This window comes from Orbicella faveolata, unplaced genomic scaffold (genome assembly GCF_042242905.1).
Source record: "Orbicella faveolata isolate gen_17 unplaced genomic scaffold, um_ofav_v1 contig_48, whole genome shotgun sequence".
Taxonomy (NCBI): Eukaryota; Metazoa; Cnidaria; class Anthozoa; order Scleractinia; family Merulinidae; genus Orbicella; species Orbicella faveolata.
Window position 1 is genome coordinate 3290001 of NW_028301578.1, and position 23966 is coordinate 3313966.

At 39.2% G+C, this 23966-nt stretch overlaps 2 protein-coding genes and 1 pseudogene across 2 annotated transcripts in view; 2 read left to right on the forward strand and 1 right to left on the reverse strand.

Moving 5' to 3' along the window:
• The window catches only part of LOC149095995 (somatostatin receptor type 2-like), a 49865-nt gene extending 34866 nt beyond the window's left edge, over positions 1-14999 (reverse strand). The window contains exon 1 of the mRNA XM_089280994.1: positions 14658-14999. The gene's annotated coding sequence lies outside the window, so the exon portion shown is untranslated. The remainder of the gene's footprint in view (positions 1-14657) is intronic.
• Positions 5436-6529, forward strand: LOC149095999 (uncharacterized; annotated as a pseudogene).
• LOC149096000 (uncharacterized) lies at positions 7572-8774 on the forward strand. The gene has a single exon (XM_089281470.1). The coding sequence runs from the start codon at positions 7572-7574 to the stop codon at positions 8772-8774; it is 1203 nt and encodes a 400-aa protein (XP_089137596.1).
• Positions 15000-23966: the final 8967 nt, after the last annotated feature.

A 23966-nucleotide genomic window follows, 5' to 3' on the forward strand; every position in this document is an offset into this window, starting at 1 on the left:
GAATCGTCTCCTGCAAGGTCGAATCGTCTGAACGGAAGTCGACTCACGAAAGAAAATAACAATATGGAAGGAGGACGTATTTTCGTGTTGTTCCGGCCTATATTAAAATACAACCCAATCATATTGCAAGTACTCAATATCTTACCGCAGAAATGATATGCATTGAATAGATTTTCACACGAAGGTTATTTTTACATTGAAGGGTCATAAAAGCTATTAAAGTATATAAATAGCTAATTTAACGAAGGTGTCCGCTTAATACAGGTTTAACCGTACTCTATAGCCTAAAAGGAAGATTTTGAAACTCACCAAATTGACGAGCTGTTTAAATTTTCGAATGATTCAAGCCGTGATTTTATGTTTTAGACGATGAACAGACAAGAAAATTAATTGAAGAGAATTCGAACGACCAGTTTCACTAATATTTGTACGGTATTGCGAATAAATACACATAAACACGGGCATGGTGACATGATATGAACAAATAGTTGAGCTTGCTTCGCCGTCGTGGTTTGCTACAGCTCCCTTTAAGTACCCTCATTACAACTTCATACGACTAAATGCTATACTGGTATTTGTCGTTACAATGACGACTTGCCTACCTTTGAAGATAAGAAAACGCGGCGACCAGTGGGAAAAAGAACTGCTTCCAGTCCGCATACGTACAAGTAATTCCGCTTTATTGCAATATATTACTCCTATAACTTTTTCAGGCATCCAATAACAAAAAGATCCCCAACAACCTGTTTAATACGTTGTCTGTTAATGTAATACGCGCGTCATGATTATGTTCCTTCTCAATGTTTCTCTCCTATCTCCTAGCGCCACACCCCCTCACTTCTTATACAAATCTCTAATGGCTTTTCTGTAATGAAATTAATAATAGCGAGGGCTGCCGGCGGCGATTTGTTTATTTTTTTCTTTTAATTTCGCAACAGACATGATTAACTTGGTGGTAACAGAGGTTAGCTTCGTCAATCAATCTTTAATGACGTACTCGGAGATGCCCTAGGCGCAACATTATGCTTCAATACTACGCAACTCTTGCTTTCATTGTGTTAAATACTGTCTTCCAAAAACATTTTCATGTGACGAAATGGAAATAAGGCTATACGTTAAAAAATGCATTACCTCACATCCGTCATTTTGGAGATTTTATAAAATTGCGAGACCATGAATATTTGAAAAAGGGGAAATGGAAAAAGTGGAAAAACGAAAACTAGAATAAATTTAGTCTTTAGATCTACCGCAGAAAACTTCAAAAATTATATGGACCCGGCCAAAGAAACAAAACATAATTGTTATGGCAACATGAACATCAAATTCTTTGGCCAGACCTTTCGCTTCACGACTCCGATAATAGCAAACGCTGCTATCGCTACAAAATAGTATCTCTCCGTCTTTTCTCTAAAGCCAGCAGACTGTATGCTATATTTGTATTTAAAACGCTATTTTGTATTTAACTCGTTTTCCCAATTGGCATACACTCTTTCTTTTTCTTATAAGAATATAATTCATAAGAATATCGAGGCTGAAATTTGCGAAATTTTAGGAAAATCTTAAGAATAAACTCGAGGCTGGGATTTTGGAAAGAACATAATTTTGTGTTGAAAATTTGTAAATACAATAAAATCACGTTTTTAACTAAACCGCATAAAATTGTTCCTTTCTCTCAAAAGGCAACAAAGACAGCACTAGCCGTATGTTCGTTGCTAATAACATTTCTGCAAGAACTTATTTTCGTCATATCAGGCTTTTATGGCTCCAAAACCAGGCACCAAATAATTTCCAAGCTTCACAGAAATGCCATTCGCTATAATCTAAGAATATTAAAAAAATAATAATTTCAACCTAAAATCTGCAGTAAAATAGTAATATTTAGCTTCGGCCGGAAAAAACAATAATACTATCAAATAAAGATAAGCTACATAGTTGCGTAGTACAACTCTGATCTTTTTCTTATAATCGATATCTCTAAGTTCCCTTAAAAGACACCCCGAGGTTCCAAGATCCATTTAAATGCACCTCAAGGTTCCAACATGTCATTTGATGGTAATTCTTCTATTAGACTTGCGTTCTCCCCCAAACAATAAGGAATATTTAAACCCTTAGAACGCAAAAAAAAATTGGTTTAACTAGACACTCGCTGTGGGGGATTAGTTGTTTCAAAGGAAGTTGAGCCAAACTCGATCTAAAAGATATATAAAATATGAGTTACCTGTAAATCTTTTGAACTAAAAACTAAAAAGGAATTGCCGTCACTGCCTTCACTGTCTAAAAGCCTTAGATATTGATAGTTCTTTGTGCGTTTCTTTATCATACACTGATTATACTATAAGTTGCTAAAATAATTAAATTTTTTGCTCAGTATATATTGTCGTATGGCAAAGAGGAACGCTGTCAGACGACAAATAATGAACTACGCAAACAATAATTAACAATTATTCCATGAGAGCGCGTTGGATATGAGATGGTTAATAGGCAACGAGGCCCGTAGGGCCGAGTTGGCTATAACCAATCTCATATCCAACAAGCGCTAATGGAATAATTGTTTTACTAAATTCGATACGCTTGTATACTTGGGAGTTATAGCTTAATTCTATTGGAGTTTAATTTTACAAAACGACCGGAAGTTGATGTGGCAAAAACAACAGCAAGCGGGAAATCACATGGCATGTGCGCCGTTTATAAACTTAGTTGAATGAAAAATTGGAAAGCGAAACAAGCGAGTCTGCTGAACGAAAACTACAGTCATCTATAATTCAAGGAACGTCTACCAAATGAATGATATACAACCTTGATCAGAAATTTTGAAAAGAGTTCAAGTTTGAGTCATCGTCGATGATTGAGAAGAGTAATAATTGTGCACTTGCACATTACAGTTGTAAAAATACTGCGGAAAACTTTGTTCGCCATGTGACACAGACGTAGTGCGAAAACTATTGTCGACAAGAACTCTTTCAGCGTTCCCTTGCTGTGCTTTGTTGAATTGTTGGCATTTCGAGTTGGATGGTGGAGCTGATTGCTGGCCAGTTTCAGAGTCAGGGACAGAAACTATCTAGTGTCGGATTCATCTTCAGAATCTCCGAGGCCGCCCTGATGGTTTTTCGTATCGTGTTATTTAAAGAACCGAACTGACTTCGGTTCAGCTCAAAATGCTAAACTCATTGAGGGGTTTTTCCCACGGACCGAATCAGTTGTTGGCGCAAGATGGCGGTGAATAATTTGTCCTCGTCGGCCAAAAAGGAGACCGAAGTAAAACTAGGTCGTTCTCTTTAGCTGCGCCGGATTTTTGCTCTCTGCTTGTCTGAGCACGCCGCTGTCGAACAGTTAATTTATTCATTTGCTCATTGGAAATTGGTTTATTATGGACTACGCCGGCAATGCTGCCCGTCTTCATGAGGTCTTTTACAAACGCTCTAATACTTTATTAGCCTCAGTAAAAGCGGGTTCAGAGATAATGGAAAACGGTTTTTTGAGCGACGGCGAGGTAAAGAAACGAGCAGTGGCGGCTCTCAAATTAATTTCATTGATGAACTTTTGTGAGCTGACGTGCCATGCTTCTTCCTCGCAAACGCGTAAAAACTCTTCAGAAAAAACAGTTAGTTCTTCTTTTGACAATTCTTTTATCGGTTTTGAAAATTTGGTACCGCCAGGACTAGCAAGCCATTCAGTATCTAAGGTAAAAATTGTTGTTGTTACGTAATCTTATAGGTAATAAACATAAATGCGTAAAATCTCGACGTTCATATTTGAAAGTTTGCAACTTTTAAAGGGAAACTTAACGGATACGTACCGTTGAATAATCTCATCCCGAACGTTGTGGCTTTTTTGTTGTTATTAGGACCGCATTGTCCGTAATTTCTCGTATTTATTCTGCAGACAGCTCACCGAATCTGTTCCTTCATCTATTTTTTTGTCGATGAAACTTGGTTTCCCGCAAAAATTTTATGCCGAGTGACATTTGCCGCATTTATTTCCATATAAGGTCAAATGCAGGTATAATGGCTGGTAACCGAGACACAGTAAACCAGTCAGAAAGCTAGAATTGCATCATTATCCCAGGCTTAGAATTTAGAAATAACTTGTAATCATATCGGCATCGATATCAGTCTCAGAACCGTTCTAATTTCCATTGCAGAATCAGAAACTACAACCTCACAAATATTTTACTCTACGACAATGAATATAAATTTTTCCAGTATTCCGTATAACAACAAGAGGGAAATAAGAACTGTCTCCAGCCCTCATGCTTATTAAATTAGGTAAATCGGATCCGATTTATTACGATGTGTTAATAATAGCTACTTATAAGGCGTCCAATAATTATAAGATGCCACACAGACAGTTGTCTAAAAAAAAAAAATTTGGTTTTCATCTTAAAAGAATATTCTCTTATTTCCTTCTCCTACCCTCCAATACAAATTTTAGTTAAATGGTATATCTCTGACGGAAAATACAAATGTAGCTACAGAGCTGCGGTTTGTTAGAGTTCTGGAAATTTGGCAAAGTATCGGTCGCTGACAAACGTCTTAAATGGCTTTTCTTTGACGCAATTGCTAATATAGCTAGACGGCTACAGTTTGTTATTCTTTGAATTTGCAACAGTTATGATTAACGTTCGCCTGATTAATCAATTAATCAATTTTTAATGACGCATGCGCAAACGCTGGAAAGGAGAGCGATTGTTATGGGTTATAGTCTTCACGGAAATTTCTGCAGTTTTTACGAAAGAGGGGCTAAGCTCATTCAAAGCCTTCCGATGATTTCCGCAGATTATAAAAACATTTTTGTGTCTCAAGAAAATTCTGCCGAAGGTTGATAATGGCAAAAAATTGTGTAGCCTTTTAAATCATTGCAGATTATGTTTTTTTTTAGGGGATTTCGGGAGGTTCATTGCACAATGCTGTCTAAATAAGCAGTGTTTTCGGTGTTATTTCAGGACACTATTTATATCTTTAGCTTGAAGAAATGCAAATATGGCAGTAATACACTTAAAATTATTCTGGCACAGGGATTTTGTCCACTAAAAACTGAAATTGTTCGACTTCCTATCGGATTTCGTGTTAAGTCTTTGTGTTTTGAACTTTACGAGTTCTGAACTCACCCCTCTCGCCTTAGCACGAGTTTTTGTCCGCGCGCGTAATTTCACGTGATTTTAATTAGCCAATCGTTGCCCAGAATGTGCTCGCGCGTACATTTGAACTTCGCTGTTGTAATTTTCCAGATTTTCATCTTTGTTGTATTTTCATGCTGTGTTTAAGATTTTAGGCCAGCCTTGCCGCTATTTTTGGAGTTTTGAGTCTAGTTTCTTCACCATTTTTAGCCATTGTGATTCGCCGCTTATTGTATGCTCCGGATTACGTGGCTGGTTCATTAAATAGTTCGTACATTTGGAGTCTGAGCCTACAACTCACTGAATACAATTCCCAACATGGTGCCGAGATCCGGGATGCGACTGGTCTAAAGAGTTTACCTTCAACGACTCAAAGAATAGGAAAACATGGCTGACGAAGGGCTGAAAAAGAAGAAAATCCTTGGAGGTCATAAAGGCTGCGTGACAACAACTCTGGAAAAGGTACAAGCCTGACTCTCTGCGGCAAATCAAGTGAAAACGTATCGGATCGCTCTAACCGAAATATTGGACATTCTTGGACTCTGACCTTAATCACGGAGGAGCATATTAAAGACGAAATCAGCGAAACTGGAATATTCAGAGAATCTATTCATCACATGAGAGTGCAAATTTACGAGGTGCTAAACGCAGTAGAAGTGGAAAACTCTGGACACACAGATAAGTCAATTTTTCATTATCCTTCTAACTCTAACTCTAACTTGTTTACAGAAGGCTTAGGAGCCAGGAAGCAAAACCGCCCAAGATTATTCTTAAGAAATTCTACGGTGATCTTATTTCTTTAACTCCATTCTGGGATTCATTCAGAAGTGCTGTCGATGACAATCCTGGTTTATCAGATGTTGATAAATTTAATTACTTGAGAAATTTACTGGAAGGATCTGCCGCAGGAGCTAATTCGAGGGCTAACGCTGACAGCAGAAAACTATGGAGTAGCCAAAGATATTTTAAAGAAACGTTTTGGGGAGCCCCAGATAATCATTAATGTGCACATGGAGAGTCTAGTGAAGGTAGCAGCAGTACAGTTTACAATGACTTGAAACGCCTACTCTTCCTTTATGATCGGGTCGAGGCCCACGTTCAAGCCCTCCAAGCCCTGGGGATACAATGTGAGTCGTATGGGAAACTCTTGGTTCCCCTTCTTATGGAAAAACTACCCCCAAGCATGCGTCTAATAATCTCGAAAGCCACAGATAAACCTGAATGGGACTTGGATGTTCTGTTAAAGGCCTTTGACTCTGAAATCGAAGCAAGGGAACGCTGCGAACCTATTGGAACAAACCCGTCTGATTCTTTCACTCCGAAGAGACCACTCTCAAGTCAAAGGAATAAGGGTAAAGATGTCCCGACCGGCGCAACGCTAACTAATCAGTCTGAGCAACCTGTCAGCTGCACATTCTGTAAGCAGAGTCACCCAAGTGCAAGTTGTGGTACAGTTACCGATATCAGCGCAAGAAGAAATCTATTAAAACAACAGGGTCGTTGCTTTGTTTGTTTACGGCGCAAACCACTTGGCGAGAAATTGCTCACCGAAAAAGTGTGTCGTATTTCCTCAGGAAAACATCATATGTCAATCTGTGAAAATGCCAACCGTGGAAGTGGTACCTCAGAAATCCAATCTCAAGGAAGCAGTGTGGTGGCGTCTGATGGAGGCGAAGGCAGATCTAATGAGAACAAGTCCTCTACAACCGTTTATGTGGACTCGAACACGTCAATCCTGTTACAAACAGCCATTGCGCATGTCTCGAGGGTTCATCAATTGCATCCTCTGGTGAATATGCACATCTTATTCGACAGTGGCAGCCAGACAAGTTACATATCAGAACGCGCAAAGGCGAAACTAAATTTACTGCATTAGCAGTCTCACGCCTGGCCTCTGTTCTAAAGCGTCTGAGAGGAAACCCTGACCTATTCGCGGAGTACAGTCACATTATTGACGAGCAATCGTCGCAGGAAATAATCTCTGATGTTGATCTCAACGCGCCAGTCCAGGTTGGTCGCCTTCATTACTTGGCACATCATCCAGTTGTACGTGAGCACAAGCAGACAGCCAAAGTAATAATAGCCTATGATGCATCCCTCAAGTCTACTGGTTCATCGTTGAATGACTGTCTGCAGGCAGGTCTTTCACTAACATCTAAAATACCTGATGTCTTGATGCGATTCAGGTAACACCAAGTTGCCTTGGTCGCCGACATTGAAAAGGTCTTTGTGATGGTTCAAGTGGCGAAAGCTGAACGAGACGTTTTACGATTTCTGTGGATAAATGATCTAACTTGTGAAAATCCTAGCACTGTTGTAAAACGTTTCAACCGTGTTATGTTTGGAGTCACCAGTTCTCCCTTTCTGCTGAACGTGACAGTTAGACACCACGTGTGTAATTATGAAGCCGAGGATCCGCAGTTTGTAAACGATTTTCTGATTTCGCTCTACGTAGATGACTTCAATTGGGGGAGGGGGGCAAGTTAGTGCTCCTGAAGCTTTCCAGCTCTACACAAAGGCCAAGTCTAGAATGAAGGAGGGAGCTTTCAATCTGAGAAAATGGATTTCAAATTCCGAGAAGCTGATGCAGTGGATTGACCAAGAAGAAGGAGTACTTATCATTGAGGCTTCTACGGAATCTGAAGAAGATAAAACGTACACACGAACTCAGCTTGGAGTAAACAATTCCACCATTTCATGCGAGAGGAAGATTCTGGGTCTGAATTGGGACTTTGCGAAGGACACCTTCATGTTCTATTTTGACTGGCTTGTGCAATTTTCAAAAGAACTGCCTTTAAACAAGCGCTCCGTTCTCAAAGTTGTTGCCAAACTGTATGATCCTCTTGGTTTGATTTCTCCACTATTCATTACAGTTAAGGCTCTGTTTCAAGATTTGTGCAAGTTGAAGATTGGCTGGGACGAACCTCTCAATGAAGAACTGGCCCTCAGGTACTCAAGTTGGCTATCTGATTTGCTGAAATTCCAGTACATTTCAGTTAAATTGTGCTACATACCAAATTCAGAAGAAACCGTGGTCTCTTTTCAGATTCATGGATTTGGAGACAGCTCAGAAGTGGCGTATGCTGCCGTGGTTTATCTGAGAATTGAAACGAGCAAGGGTGCTTGCACACGACCCGTCATGAGGAAGACAAGGGTCGCACCTCTGGCCAAGCAAACAATTCCAAGACTTGGGCTTCTAGCTGCCTTGATTTTGTCAAGATTGGTTGACCGTGTCTGTGTTGCACTCCCGATGATCAAGGTTGATGAAGTGTATTGCTGGACCGACCCTACTACAACACTGCACTGGATAAAAGGAGTAGGTAGAGAGTACAAACAGTTCGTGGAGAGCAGAGTCAGAGAAATTCGTCAAAATGTGCCGTCTGAATCATGGAGTCACTGCCCTGGGATTGAAAATCCAGCCGACTTTCCTTCTAGAGGAATGAACGCCGAAGCATTGAAACAGTCTGAAACCTGGTGGCATGGTCCTCCTTGGCTGGTCGACGGAAAAGAGATGTGGCCTAAATTTGCGAATACCACTGAACCCTCAAGTGTCTGCTTTGATGAAATTCGTGTCAGCGACAGACCGAGGCATTGTTCTGGGCTAGTTGTTAACGCTAGAATGCCAGCCTTATCAAGCCTGTTCCACCAACAGAAATAAAGTGACATTGAGAGATTGTTCCGAGTTACAGCATTTGTGTTACGATTTCTGCATAATAAGTCGCGGCGAAATGGCATGGCAGCAGCTGGACCGATCAGGACAGACGAATATGAGGCTGCAGAAATCTGTGGTTGCGCGAGATGCAACAAGCAGTGGTAGAATCTCCTCGATTCGAGAGCTTGAAGAAACAGTTGGGACTGTACACCGATGGCAATGGTTTGCCCAGATGCAAAGGCAGATTACAAAATGCAACTATTCCATTTAACGCTAAGTATTCCATTCTTCTGCCCACCAATCATTGCCTGACAGCACGGATAATTGATGATTACCATAAGCGAGTCCTTCATAATGGTACAAGAGAGACTCTGGCGGAACTGAGGTCCCGGTTCTGAATTGTAAAAGGGAGACAAGTTGTTCGTAAGGTGCTTTCAAGGTGCATGATTTGCAAGAGGATCGAAGGGCCAACATTACGCCATCCCACCAACTGGGCCATTACCTCAGTTCCGTGTAGAAGAAAGTCCTGCTTTTACTAACACTGGAATAGATTTCGCTGGACCATTATTTGTGAAACGCGGTGCGAAGGAGAAGGGTGACATGGAGAAGGTCTACATTTCCCTATACACTTGTGGAAGTAGTAAAGCTGTCCACCTTGACGTTGTACCGGACCTGAGTGTAGAAACTTTCAGCAGAGGTTTCAAACGTTTTATTTGCAGACAAGGAATACCAAGATTGGTCGTGTCGGACAATACTAAGATTCTTGTCATCTATTTTTGAGCTGCCGGAAGTGCAGAGTTTTCTTCTAAACCACAAGGTGAAGTGGAAATTTAGTTTAGAATGTGCCCCGTGGGTGGAGTGGTTTCTTCGAGCGCATGGTTCGATGTGTTAAACGCTGTCTGAAGAAGAACTTAAAGAATGCCGAGTTGACTTATGAAGAGCTCTTGACTGTCGTCGTAGAAATTGAATGTGTGTTGAATTCCAGACCACTCACATACGTGTCTTCAGAGGATAGAGTGGAACCTCTCACCAACTCTCAATTGTTGACGGGAAGAAGATAACTGTCCATTCCTGATGAATCTATCGTCGTCGAAGAATTAAGAGTCAAGTGATGTTGAAATTCTCACCAAGAGAGAGCGTCACGTAACGTCATTGTTGTCCCACTTTTGGAGTCGATGGAAACGAGAGTACGTGGTAGAGCTGCAAGAACACCACAGAGCATTAGAGAAGGGAGCTGCCAGCAACTCACCATCAGTTGAGACAGGTAACATTGTCATTGTGATGGAAGAAGGAAAGTCCAACCGAGGAATGTGGAAGCTTTGAAAGATTTTAGATGTGTATCCAGGAAACGATGGTCTCGTAAGAGGAGCCACGATATAGAAGTTGCCTCAATCCATGCCAAGCGGAAGCGTCTTAGGAGACCTCTACAGAAACTGTTTCTGTTAGAAGTTCGCGAAACTCGTGTTGCGATGGAGAAGAGCCTGCTAGACCAATTGCCTGCACTCCACAGAGACAGAGGAGGCAACCCGCCATTGAAGGAGAAATGAGAAGACGTCAAGTCGATCAGTGTCTAAACGAACTGAAGGACTATGATGAACATTAATCGAGGGGGGAAGATGTTTTGAGCTTCACGAACTCTGAACTCACCCCTCTCGCCTTAGCACGAGTTTTTGTCCGCGTGCGTAATTTCACGTGATTTTAATTAGCCAATCGTGGCCCAGAATGTGCTCGCGCGTACATTTGAACTTCGCTGTCGTAGTTTTCCAGATTTTCATCTTTGTTGTACTTTCTTGCCGTGTTTAAGATTTTAGGCCAGCCTTGCCGCTGTTTTTAGGGTTTTGAGTCTAGTTTCTTCACCATTTTTAGCCACAGTGATTCGCCGTTTATTGTATCTTCCGGATTACGTGGCTGGCTCATTAAATAGTTCCTACATTTGGAGTCTGAGCCTACAACTAACTGAATACAATTCCCGGCCCACTGGAAAATTTGAACCATTTACAGACTTCAAGAAAGTTCGTTAAATCTCTGCAAAATGTCAACATTTCCTTTCTAAATTACAATGTCTGTAAATTTGCACATTTACAGAGATTTTGTAAAGGTTGTAAATTTTAGTAAATGTTTCGCTTTCAGATCGCTTAAAATATCCACGAAGTGTTGCTATTTTTCTTGTAAATGTTTTGTAAAATTTACAGAGATTTTATGACATTTAAAGAAATCTCTCTAAAATGTCCACTTATCTCTGTAAAAAGGGCAGGCGAAAAAATATCTGTAAAATCGAAAATAGGGCAGGAGAAAAAATATCTGTAAAATCGAAAATACATCTCTGTAAAATCTACACAAATAAACTACACACAACGTCACACGGAAAATGAGCCCACACTTCCTTCCATCTTAGTGCTCGTGAAATGAATGATAATTATTGGTACGTACTAGCTACGGTGTTTGCAAATTTTGGGAAATTACTGAACAAATTGAGATAAGCTTTCAATTCGTGCAAATCATACTAACCAGAAAAAAAATATGTTTGTTTGATTGCGGGTTGAACGCAGCCCACAATAAGCAATACGAACGCCTTCTTTAAGCATACTTCAAGTTAAAGACAAAATTACGATCTGGATGATCTGGATGAACAGTTAATTCTAAATCTAAGGGACAAATTTCAATAGGTGAGGATACTAATGGCTCCTCATGACGCCTTTGCTGGTCCATTGTACTTCTTGCCTCACTCACTAGGTCTCGGGACTCCCGCGTTCTGAGCTGGACCACTGGATGGTTGCTGAGGACAGTCTGGGACGGCGTGGCTGTTGGAGTGGCAGCGGCAGCGGCGGCCAAGTTTGAGGACTTTGCTGGAGAGCTTCTATAGGTCCTCACCTCTGGTAACGATCTGAACAGTGTTCGAAGAGTGGCGAGGACGAGCCATGGAAGGTTTACAAAAATTTAACGATAGGTTTACAATAAGCAATACTGTAGCTATGTTGCTAATAGACGAACTCAAAATGGACTCTGAACACGGTTGTTTGAGCTTTTATATGTAGACGGTCGTCTGCTGGTAGCCAGTAGAAAAGGCTGTACTACTGAACAGCTTAATCCAAGCACGTTTAACATCTTAAACATGAATAGTGCTTTAATGCTTTGCACCAATGCTCTGATTCGTCATAATGCTCTGAAGGTAACAAAGCCCACCATTGTTTAGGTTTAGCTACAATAAAGCTTACAGTTTGCTGACGTTTGGAATACAACTGCTCAGTAGCTCTTTTGAAAGCGATGCCGCCATGAACGGCTCATTGAGAACGTACATCACGCTCCTACTGGCATGACAGTAAAATCTTATTTTACTCAGTCTCTCTACAAGTGCGTCCAAAGATTTTCACTGTGAAAAGCAGTTTTTCTTCACAGTTTATTTGAAGAATTTGATAACCAAGCAAGGGAAAAAAAATCCTGTGGTTTAATTGCTGCTTTCTTGACTTCGCTGTTTTCAGAGTGGTTGAAAAACTCTGTGCTGTGTTTAACTTCACCAACAAAACAAAAGGAATCATTCAAATTCAGTAAGATGCAACGGGGTGGCCCTGTATTCCACAGTCTGGCTGCCTGACCATCTTTGGGGCGGGGGGTGGGGGAACACAAATCATCTCTGAAAATGCATAACTTTGCAAAGCCATAACTTTCCAGACTTTCCCTGGGTAGTCCATCGATAAAATTGATAATCGATAACATTCAATAACAACTGATAAAACTTAGACAATGATATCAAAAATCGTTAAAAATCGATAATAGGATTCGTTGTGACTAATGGATAATTATCGATTTTTCACTTAGCGTTATCAATTTTATTGATAAATATCGAATTTAAATATATCAAATTTATCGATTCTAGCAAAAGATACAAACAAACGAAAAACCACTCATAACGACTTCCTCAAATGGTTGTCAAAATGAATAAAATGTGCTACGACTTTTCTTAAGTTTCAAAAAAAAACGATAGTTGAATAATGACAAAAATTCAATGTGCAGAGAACGGCAATGATATTTACTGTCATCCTGTTCATACAGTGGAATCCCTATTTTTCAAACTTCCAAGGGTAACGAGAATTGGTTCGAAAAAATCAGCTAGTTAAAGAAATCGGGGTACATGTTGAATTTGTGTCTGACTGAGTGGAGGGAAATGATTTTAGTTCTAAGAATCGAGAGCTTTGGAAAATCAAGCAATATGAAAAATTACAATTCCGCTTTCCTCTCGCCCTCCAAACCCCCCACCCCCGCCCCCCGAGCCCTAAGAGTGAACTTCAAGACTTGAATGTATAGAACTGTGACTTCGACTACCACGTCCCCAGGACTTTCTCCACTTTTCAAAATGGCAGGTGGGAGAATACCCTGGGCAAGGCTGAACTAACACCCTTGCTGATTGGCCCTGAACAGGCTGAATGGTTTAAATACATCCTAAAGAAATATGGCGAATGTGGCGAGGGGCTAAGCCACAATTAAGATTCCAGGAGGTTTAACGTAACCTACACGTATGAACAATATCTCAGATTTATCCAGGCTAAATAAAGATAAGATTAGTCTAATATTACAAGGTCTGAAATTATCAACTTCGAAATCAACAATTTCAATTCAAAAAACAGGTTCAAGACTATGCTGCGTGTGTAATGTGTTTTAATTTGACCACATCTGTTTATCGTCTTTTACAAGATTTTCAGTACGCCATTCCTCGACATTGCCGATAGTTAAACGATAACTATTTTGTAAAAAGACATGGAAATTGCATGCTCTATTTTTCTCCACATTAGAGGAAATGATTATTCCATAAACAAAGCCTTACAAGACAAAAGATTTGCCTGGCCAAATACCTAATCAGGTCAGATTATGTAGCTTGCCTAGCTGTTATTTCCAATCCTGGTTATATTTTAAAATTTATAACATACTGACAGTATTGTAGGAAAACAATATTGATATATGTATATATATATATATATAAAAAAAAAAAAAAAAAAAAAACCGTCGCGCAACCATAGTAAAACATATTAAAGCTATTAAAACACTCTCTGGTTGAAAATTTACCTTAAAATGAGCTTTTGGCTGCCAACCCGCATCCTTAAATGAATGATCAAAAAGATGCCAATCATTGAATATACAACCAAAAGTGTGAAATAATACAGAATAAAAGTGCATATTTAAAGTGGCGACAACAAATGGGAAATTGGATAATTAAAAGATACTAATTTAAAGGAATAGCAGACTGTTTTGGTGGTGGTCTAGATTTATTGTCTGCTTCATTAGTCATGGCACTGTGCCATGACTCGAGAGTTATTTTGCACACAATAATCATCTTTGTCAATTACTTAATTAGCATTTATTTATCAAAGGTGATTTGATGATTGTTGAACCATGCATGGTTTGAAAACATCTGAAAGGAGAAATGTTGCAATGCTTGACATTTCTGATAAAATGCTCTTTTTTTCGTGTTTGGAACAAACTTTGTCTACGAGATTTCCTGCAATGACATTACTTGGAGTTATAAATTAAAGGAGGAACAAGCAAATGCCTCCAAAAAAACTCTCAAGTCATGGTACACTGCCATGACTAATGAAGCAGACAATAACTCTCGACCACTGCTTAGACAATTATGCAATTATCTTAAATTTATTTAGTCTCTTTCTATTATCCAAATTCCTTTTTCTGTCACCACTCTAATTATGCATTTTTATTGTGTTATTTCACACTTTTTGTTGTATATATTCATTTATTCGCATCTTTTTGACCATTTGTTAAGGCAGCCGAAAAGTCACTTTAACCTAAATTGATAACCAGAGAAAGTTTTAATAATAGTTTTGAAATATTGATATAGTCTTGAGATTTAATCCTTATCTAATCACGACAATTAACATTTACCTTGAACAGTATTTTCTGCCTCTTTCTCCTTAGACTTTAAGGTCAATATGGTGTAATCTTGAAACAACCAGGTTGACAATGAGAATGCACCTACCAATTAAAGATGACATTATTAATATTAAGATAGTGTAAGGAAAATTAAATACAGTTTACTGTGATCCAAACTGAATATTTTTCAGCACATGTTGTGCATGGTTCAATTTAATTTACTGACTCTAGAAATGTGGTATGTGGTGTACAGGAAATAATGTGGAAGGACTCTTAAGTACAAAAGTGAGAGGTAAAGTCTGCATTGGTATCAGCTAAAGACTATCCTAGGGTTTCCAGGGTTCAAGAAAAAAAACAAAACAAAACAAACTTGGCAATCCATCTTGGCTGTCAGACAAGCAGCTCTCATGCAAATTTTGCTTGCCCTAGGCAAGATTTTTTTTTTTTTACTTAGCTGGCAGATCACTTGCCTCAAGGTCCTATTGGGCAAGTGAGAATGAAAATGTATTTGCCCCACAGGAAATTCTACTTGTTCTGAACGGCACTTTTTTCTAGTTTCCACAGCACAAAGCGACTAGGAGTACATACATACTTTATTTAATATACTTGTTTATTTCTACTTCCCCTCAATGGGATGCATGCTAGTCCACTGCAGGGTTTACAAAAGTGATGGAGACATAAGTGACACACAGTGCATGCAGAAGTAATGACGTTTAACAACGTGTTGGTTATCCTGGACTAACAAATGTACAGTATAAGGTAAATAAAAGTAACTAATTGGTACAAAATGTGTGGTGTGAGAGGAATTAGCAGGAGAGAACCATAGTGAAGAAATGGGTGTGAGAGCACAGAGTGGTGGGAGAAAGAAAAATCTCCCCCGTTGGTGCTTTTTTTCGGCTGTGATCTATAGATCCATTCAATAAATTAAAAATTCTTGCCTTCCCTGATTTTAAATTATGAGCCATTTAGCCATATTTGTTGCATTGCAGACCCATTCACAACTTTAAAGTCACAGCTATATTTAGAAATCACGTGACCAGAAAATAAAAAAACATAAAATGTCACAGCTTACATTTCTAGGTAGTAGGGAGGTTAAGCAAGGCACGACGGCGACAGCATAGACTGTTCACAGTCTCTCTACTTACGCACGCAATGAGGACACCACCAAACAAAAGGTTTAAATGAGCAAAACAGTAGCTTTGCATGTGCATTATAAATCTTTGTAAATTTCGTAGCCGTCTTCTATAAAACAACAACATGAAATGACCAAGTTTTGGTAATTTACAATTCTTTGATGACAATGTTGCCCGCATGTAAGAACCTACACTTTTTGAAGTCTGGCAAAATAGTCTCTTGTATATTTTTGCCACACCTACAATAGTTATTGGCATTTTAAGGTAAGTAAGTTCTTATTACATTGTAGGTTCTTAATTTCTATGAAGGAGATATTATAGTTGTTGATTACCAGAAAAATAAATAAACTTTGGTTTGGTCCTTAAATATACAGTGTTTATTCACAACTGTATCATGATAAGTCTAACACAACTGATTATGCAATAATGTCTCTATAACAAGAGTTCATAAATTTAACCGTAAGAACCTGCTTGATCTCACTAGGCTTAAGACTGGTTCTTATATTTTTGGGTTTTAAAATACAATAATCTTGGATTTAGGATTGTTTCATTCAGTCCCTACATGTTTTGTGTAGACTATATAATTACCGGTATATTGTTGAGTGAGATGGTACAAATCTAAAATGCAGATTCCTACTACTGTGGTCATTATATATAGTCTCTTGTGAAACCATTTCCTGTCTGAATATATTCAAAGTTACTTGTTTACACAGATGAGGTTTGTGATGCTGAATATGTGAAGTAAGGCCAATACGTTTAACAATTTCAGTGTCCTACAAAGAGAGTAACAGAGGGTATAAATGAAAATCATAATTATACTTTATTAATATTATTCTTTTTCTTTTTGATATAACTATAACATTATTATTATCAAAATAATAATTAACCCATTGTTAAATATACCACACGCACCACCACACCCTTGCAGTAAATTGAACCACACTTTATTCCCAGATATTGCATCCTTTGCTCTTTATTTGTTATAAAGATGTACCCAATATCACGAACATTATAGGTGCTCCATTTCCAGCAAATTGCCATGGATATCTTGTCAAAAAAATGTATAAAAGCTCATAAATTATATCAAAAGTCAATTACAAGACCTGCATTTAGCGACAGAAAGTCCCAGGATTTATTTCCACATCATTAGCAATAAAGTAAAGCCACAAACGTAGCGTAAAAATACCAAAAGTTATTTATTACAAGTGGAATATTCTTTAAACCTAATGTTGGAAGAATTGGAAGATATATCTTATCGCTGCCATGTAAAAAGATAAGGCGACTTGAAACAGTGTGAAACACAACTTCCCTCTCACAGCATTTCCTTTTTTGGGCTTTCGTTATCATAATTTCACGGTAGAGAATAAACTATGATAGGACGGTATATATGAAAATTTAAGCAAAATAAAGATTTCAGACAGCTCACTTTTTTGATCCTGCCAAGAAACTGCTGTTACCATGGTTTCCTTCCAATCTGGTTCCGGGTCTCAACAGCTGCGACTCACCTTTTCGATGATCTTGAGCTAATCTCAATTTCCACATCAATTTTGTAGTTTGTGAATCGGATGAGTTTGTTAGCAAGCTCAGATTTATCGGATAAGGTAAAGCCGCTCAAGATATCTCCGGTCTGTTTTTAACAGCTATGAATAAAACGTACTTTGCCAACACTAACCTCGAATTTGTTGCCAGGCTTCTCCTTTGGTGCCATGTGCCTAGTTCTCAGTGCTCTTCGCTTCGAGGGGATAAATCGATCAAGAAATCCTCGGAACTCCGACATAGGGCGAGAGCTCGGCGACTGCCAGGGCGACAACCGAGGATTACGCGATAACGAATGACATCATTGCCCAAAAATTTTCTCATTCTTCTCAGTAATTTGCATAACTTTTAAATCGTTCTTGCATCATAAAAGTTTGGTCTTTACATTTCTTTTGGGTTATAGTAGTAATTTCGTGGAAAAACCGCAGATTTTCAACGTTCCCCCAATATGCATCTCCTAACGTGTAGAATCGGTGGCCAGAAGGCCAAATAAGTTAAAATATACAAACAAATTTTCATAGACAAGATATTTCCAAACACTTCTTATGCAGACAATTTCTGCGTGACTGATGGTCTGTTTGCGTTTTGTATGCATAATCTTCTAGCAAGTTTTAAACTTTCGCAAATGGCTAAAAAATGAAAGCCTATCAACACAGCTGGAGAGAACGCGCTTATCATCGTTAGTAAAATACATGTAGCCTAGTTTAAGAGATGTGTCTTGCAAAATAGCATATAAATAGTTCTACAAAGCCGAGGAAATTTACAACGTGTCTATGCCGGGGGCATAAAGCGCTTGAAATTTCAGAACTTTGCGAATTTGCACTAACTTTGAAATTTTACTAGGAAAGACTCACAAACTTGGCTAATAATAATACTACTACTAATAATAATAAGAAAATTATATAGCGCCGATCCACTATTTGTCCATGGCGCTTTACATAAAATAAAAAAAATATTTAAAAAGCTAAAAAAGGGGAGGGAAAGAAAAAAGTAATAATAATAATAATCTAAAAAGTTACTCATGTTCTTTTCAGCAGTATCGACAGATTATGGCCATTATTAAAACTCAGAATACAGAAAACAGTCTGGAATGGTCTCATAGCCTAATCATGGAGCGCTAAGTCGCTTGATTTCCCCTTGTCCTAATTTTATAACAAATTACTACGTCTTATGAAGTGATGAAAGACAACGCATTTCGTAAACTATGTATTATAAGTTCCTTGCTAGAATACGGAGCTGGAAAAGTTCTTAAACGGGGATGGAACCAGAAATTGCAAACTTGATTGATCAGTTTACAATGACACTGCATATTTACATCCGCTCACTGAAATACTGTCTGGTCGCATTTCTGGCGTTGCTAACCAATATACACCCTAGAAAAAAGCAACAGAGACTAACGCCCAGTTCAGACGTCGTGCTTCTGTCGTGCCGAACTAAATAGCAATTAGGTTTGACTGTAGCACGGCTGGAAAACAACTCTGATTCAGACGTCGCGCCAGAGTCGAACCAAATTCTGGATATTCTGATGCTTCGTAGCAATTCTCCTCCTAACTCCCCGTGGGAACGTAATCTCGCCAAAATACATTAATATAATTTATGAATTTTGTCTAGCGCGGCAGAAGCACGACGTTTGAATCACTGCCATGCCAGAGTCGTGTAGCACGGCAGAGCTTGTCGAACTTAATTGCTTGCCGAACTTAATTCAAAAGTTTGATTCAGACGCCGTGCTTCTGCCGTGCTTTTGTCGAACTTAATTCCTGAATTTAGTTCGGCACGGCAAAAGCACGACGTCTGAACTGGGCCTAAAAGACTCATACAAACAAACGTAAAGAACTAATTACCTAACAACGAAGTGCCTTCCTTTGGGAATACGGATTCCGGAATACAAGATAGTTGAAGACGCTACAACCTTCCGCGGTTCCGCCACACCTTCACTGCACTATCGACATCAACTGGATCTTGTTATGCCTCCCAACGCCCTTAAACTCGTCAACGTTTTCTGACTGGAGGAGAACGTGTCATGTGTAAATGGGTTAAAAAAAACTCGCAATAAATTTGTTAGCCTGGATATATACGCGTGTTTGCGGGATTTTGCGCTCGAGTGCTTTTCGTGTTAAACATGGCGGCTCCGCCACCAACCCCCCCCCCCCTCCCCTGGGGGAAATGCCATATAAAGAGGACGGGCGTGCTCGTCTGAATTTTTGAAAAGGATTCCTGAGAGGTACTAAGATGCTGTTTTGTGGGCGTGGCTTGAATTTTTTTTTTCACCCTATGGCCTAGCCTGAATTGTCAGTCATCTCCCATCCTCGGCCTAATTCCCCGGGATTAGGCTGAGGGGGAGAGATGACTGACAAATATCCCTAAATTTTCTAAATATCTTAATATTTTATAAATATACCAAGAAATATCCGGAGGTCTGCCTTGCGTGGTTCAAAGAGGTAAACTTACGTCTCTCATAAAGTGACGAAACCTTTTTCTGTAACTGATTTTTTTTTCTTTTTTCACAAAAAAGACAGGGAGCCCTCGCAACCGTTTAGAATATTAATAAGAGATCAACCTACGTTATCGCGCGTGTTTTGTGTTCTGTGGCGGCCATTTTTGAATTTTTAATACGCGGTCTGCTGGTGCGAAGACTGGAGCCGAAATTACGGAAACTGCTCGGGGCCTGCTCGGAGCTTGTTATCTTCGGTGAACGATCGGATCCTCCGAGAATTTACGAATTTTCCCGTCCGTTCTAGGCTACTAAAATTTCGGTTCCAGACCTCACACTAGTAAACCGCGTATTTTCTAGTAGCAATCAGAGATTAGTGAAGTGCGTCCGGTACCCAGGGGAAGGAAGGGGGTACTCTACGGATTTGTCGATAGGTGTGTTGCCAGGAACACATCTATGATTCAGTTAGTATTTGGACATCTGATTGTAGGCTGGGTACCAATACCTTCCCTATTAATATTTCATACTAAATAATATTCCATACTATGTTTAATAAAAAATCAGTTACTCAATTCTTTTTATATCAAGATCCCAGACTAATTTGCCAGATCCTGATTCCTATACCTAAAATAGACTCCTGGAAAAGCATACCCTTGGCAGCAGCGCATACCAAAGCCCATTTATGTCATTCCCCTTCCAGGGTTTTCCAAGTTGTGTATTTTTCGGGGTATTGTCTAACTTTTGTGTCCTTTATTGGCATCAAATGTCACATTACTCTAGCAGGCGCATCGTTTAGTAAGGTTAAGTACTGTGTATAACTATAGAAAAGAATAACAGTGCATTAAACTTTATATTTCCAAATGTGAGCGTTTTTAACTAAAGTTTACATGCAAGCTTACACCCGGCTTACATAAATTAAGAGCCTATAAGCTGACCTGCATGCGCAGTGAAATCAGTCAAATTCTTAATTCCATGAGCGGTGTGCATTTTCATTTCCTTTTCGACGTTTGTTGCACTACATTGGAATATTTGCTGTCTTTTCCAAGGTCAATAAAGTTGTGCTGATTTATTCGAGCTATTACGTTCTAGCCTCGCAACTTTATTCTCACAGAGAAGTAGAATCGCCGAGAAAAGCAGCTGACACAGATCACAAATCGATATGTTACCCACGCAGTTTCGGAGAAAATACGGCACTACACAGCTTTCTGGTGCTTAGATAGGTACCCTTAGGCATTTTAGCATGTAACAGTTCGAATAAATCAACAAAACTTCACTAACCTTGGGGAAAACTGCCACGATTCCTACGTAGGACAACGAACGAAGAAAAGCACATGGAAATGCATGGGTAGCGCTTTCATGTAAAACCTCACTATTATTCAAAGTGAGGCATCACATCAGACCGAGGCCATGTGTGCCACGTAGCCAGTCCAAGACGGCGTCCAAAAAGTTACGGGTGCTCGCACATTTTGGGAAATTACTGAAAAAATTGAGATAAGCTTTCAATTCGTGCAAATCATACTAACAAGAAAAAATATATCTGTTTGATTACGCGCGTAGAAACAAAGTCCGTTGATCGATCGATGGCCGATTGTATTCAAAAAATTAATCAACCTTCCACGGCTTTTACCTGTAGAGTGTACGAAACGCCTTTTAAACCTTTTTATTAAGCATTTGCGTAGTCAAAGAGCCATTGAGTCTAAATATATTTGTTGAATTACGCACGTCGAAGTGTTGTTCACTCCCATAGCAACAGAAAAATTGATTCTTTATGACTGCGACCATTTATTACTTTTCGAAATCGTATGAAAAAACTTCGGGCGAACTAACTTTTGGTCGGGGAGAATCGACTTTTTTTAGCAGCGACACGACTTTGAGTTGGGGCGAAGCGGTTCGGGGCAAAACGGACGTGGAGCGAAACGACCTGTTACCAAAGAACGCCCGTGGGCAAACTTAACAAAAACGTTGTTCTGGTATACCAGGATCTGGTATGCCCTCTGATTGGTTAATTTTGACAGGATATGTCAATATTGGAGCGTTACTTGCACAAATGAGATATGCGATATGGCGGTCAGTGTAAAATGGGATTGACGGGCCTACACGACTTACACGGTCCGTAGCATTTGTACATTTACCGTTCTCTTCTCGGTCTCTCGACCTTTCTTTCTTTCAAGCGTGTTTACGACGGGCTCTTTATGTTGTGTTATTAGGGCCCGGTTGTTTGATTAGAAGTATTTACAAGTACAATAAGTTGCTTCTTTTCACGGCTAAGTTGGCGTAAGTACCTTTTGTTACATTTGCCCAAGGGCGTTCCTTCGCTTTCTCTCGCCGCGCTTCTCCCCTATTTTTCCACTCGCCGTTCTTTGCGATGCACCCCAACTGACCAGAGTTCGGTCCCCTCAGATTTGTGGTCAATTGATGATACATGGCTCCGGAATTTTATGGCGGATAATTTACATAGTCCCTGGGCCAAAATATGCTTTCTTTTTGATGCCCCGAGTATGTCAAGTTATAGAGATTTTATGGTGCCCCGAGTATGCCAATTTACAGAGATTTTGCAGAGATTCTATAGTGTCCCCAGTATGTCAATTTACAGAGATTTTATGGTGCCCCAAGTATGTCAGTTTACAGAGATTTTATGGTGCCCCGAGTATGTCAATTTACAGAGATTTTGTGGTGTCCCGACTATATGTCAATTTACAGAAATTTTGCAGAGATTTTATGGTGCCCCGTGTATGTCAATTTACAGAGATTTTACGGTGACCCGAGTATGTCAATTTACAGAGATTTTGCAGAGATTTATGGTGCCCCGAGTATGTCAATTTACAGAGATTTTACGGTGCCCCGAGTATGTCAATCTACACAGATTTTATGGTGCTGCGAGTATGTCAATTTACAGAGATTTTACTGTGCCCCGAGTATGTCAATTTACAGAGATTTTATGGTGCCCCGAGTATGTCAATTTACAGAGATTTTGTGGTGTCCCGACTATATATCAATTTACACAAATTTTGCAGAGATTTTATGGTGCCCCGAGTATGTCAATTTACAGAGATTTTACGGTGCTCCGAGTAAGTCAATTTACAGAGAGTTTGCAGAGATTCTATGGTGCCCCGAATATGTTAATTTACAGAGATTTTATATGGTGCCCCAAATATGTCAATTTACAGAGATTTTGCAGAGATTCTGTGGTGCGCCGAGTATATCAATTTACAGAGATTTTACGGTTCCCCGAGTATGTCAATTTACAGAGATTTTACACGATAAAGTAAAACCTGTAAAATCTTTTAAGTGGTAACTTTAGAAACATTCTTAGAAGATTTTGTTAAGTCTGTAAATTATGAGTGGCATACGCTTATTCTTGCTGCTACAATTTACAAACATTTTACAAACATTTTGAAATGAACAGAATTAAAAACTAAACAAATGTTTGTAGAATAAATTTACAGACATTCAGTTTTTTAGTATAATAAGTACCAAGTCTGTAAATTCAGGATCAACAAACATTTCTTTAAGTCTGTAAATGGGTCAAATTTTTCAGTGTCCCAACACTTTGCCCTAATGACAGAAGGAAAGTCTATTTTCAATTAAGGTTACTTCAAACCTTCGCGGGGCTATATTGGTTGATTTTGTTTGGTCAAGAAAATTAATGTCCGCGAAGCACAAGTTTGCATACTGTTAACGCTAGGAGTTCTGTTATTTCATTGGCTCGCGGCTTTCAAGTTGACACATTCCTCTGTGAAGGCGTGATATATGTTTATAAATCTTTAGAAGGCGAAAACTCGCACTCGTTTTTCGAGAGAATCCCTTCTCTTTAAATGAATTAATAGGGTATGCAGATTTGACGGATCCAAAACAAAACATAATTTTATCGAATTTTACATTTTATAACCTTTCTGTTGATATATAGTTTGTGCGGGTTCCTTGAAAACAGCGCGCGTACGAATTTTTTTTTTCCGGAGGACTCCCGCGAAGGTTTGAAGTAACCTTAAAAGAGATTGCTTAAATTTTCACCAAAATGCAATCAAAAATCTTGAGTTAAGACATGTTATTTACCATGCTAATTTCTTTCAAAACAAATGTGATGGCTTTAGCCAAATCAACAAGAGAACCATTCACCATTGATTTAAGTTTACACGGTACAGGCAGCCTACTTCTAGAGAAACTTAAAGAGAAATAAACAGTGAGAAAGATTTTCTAAAGCAACGCATTGGCATGTGTACA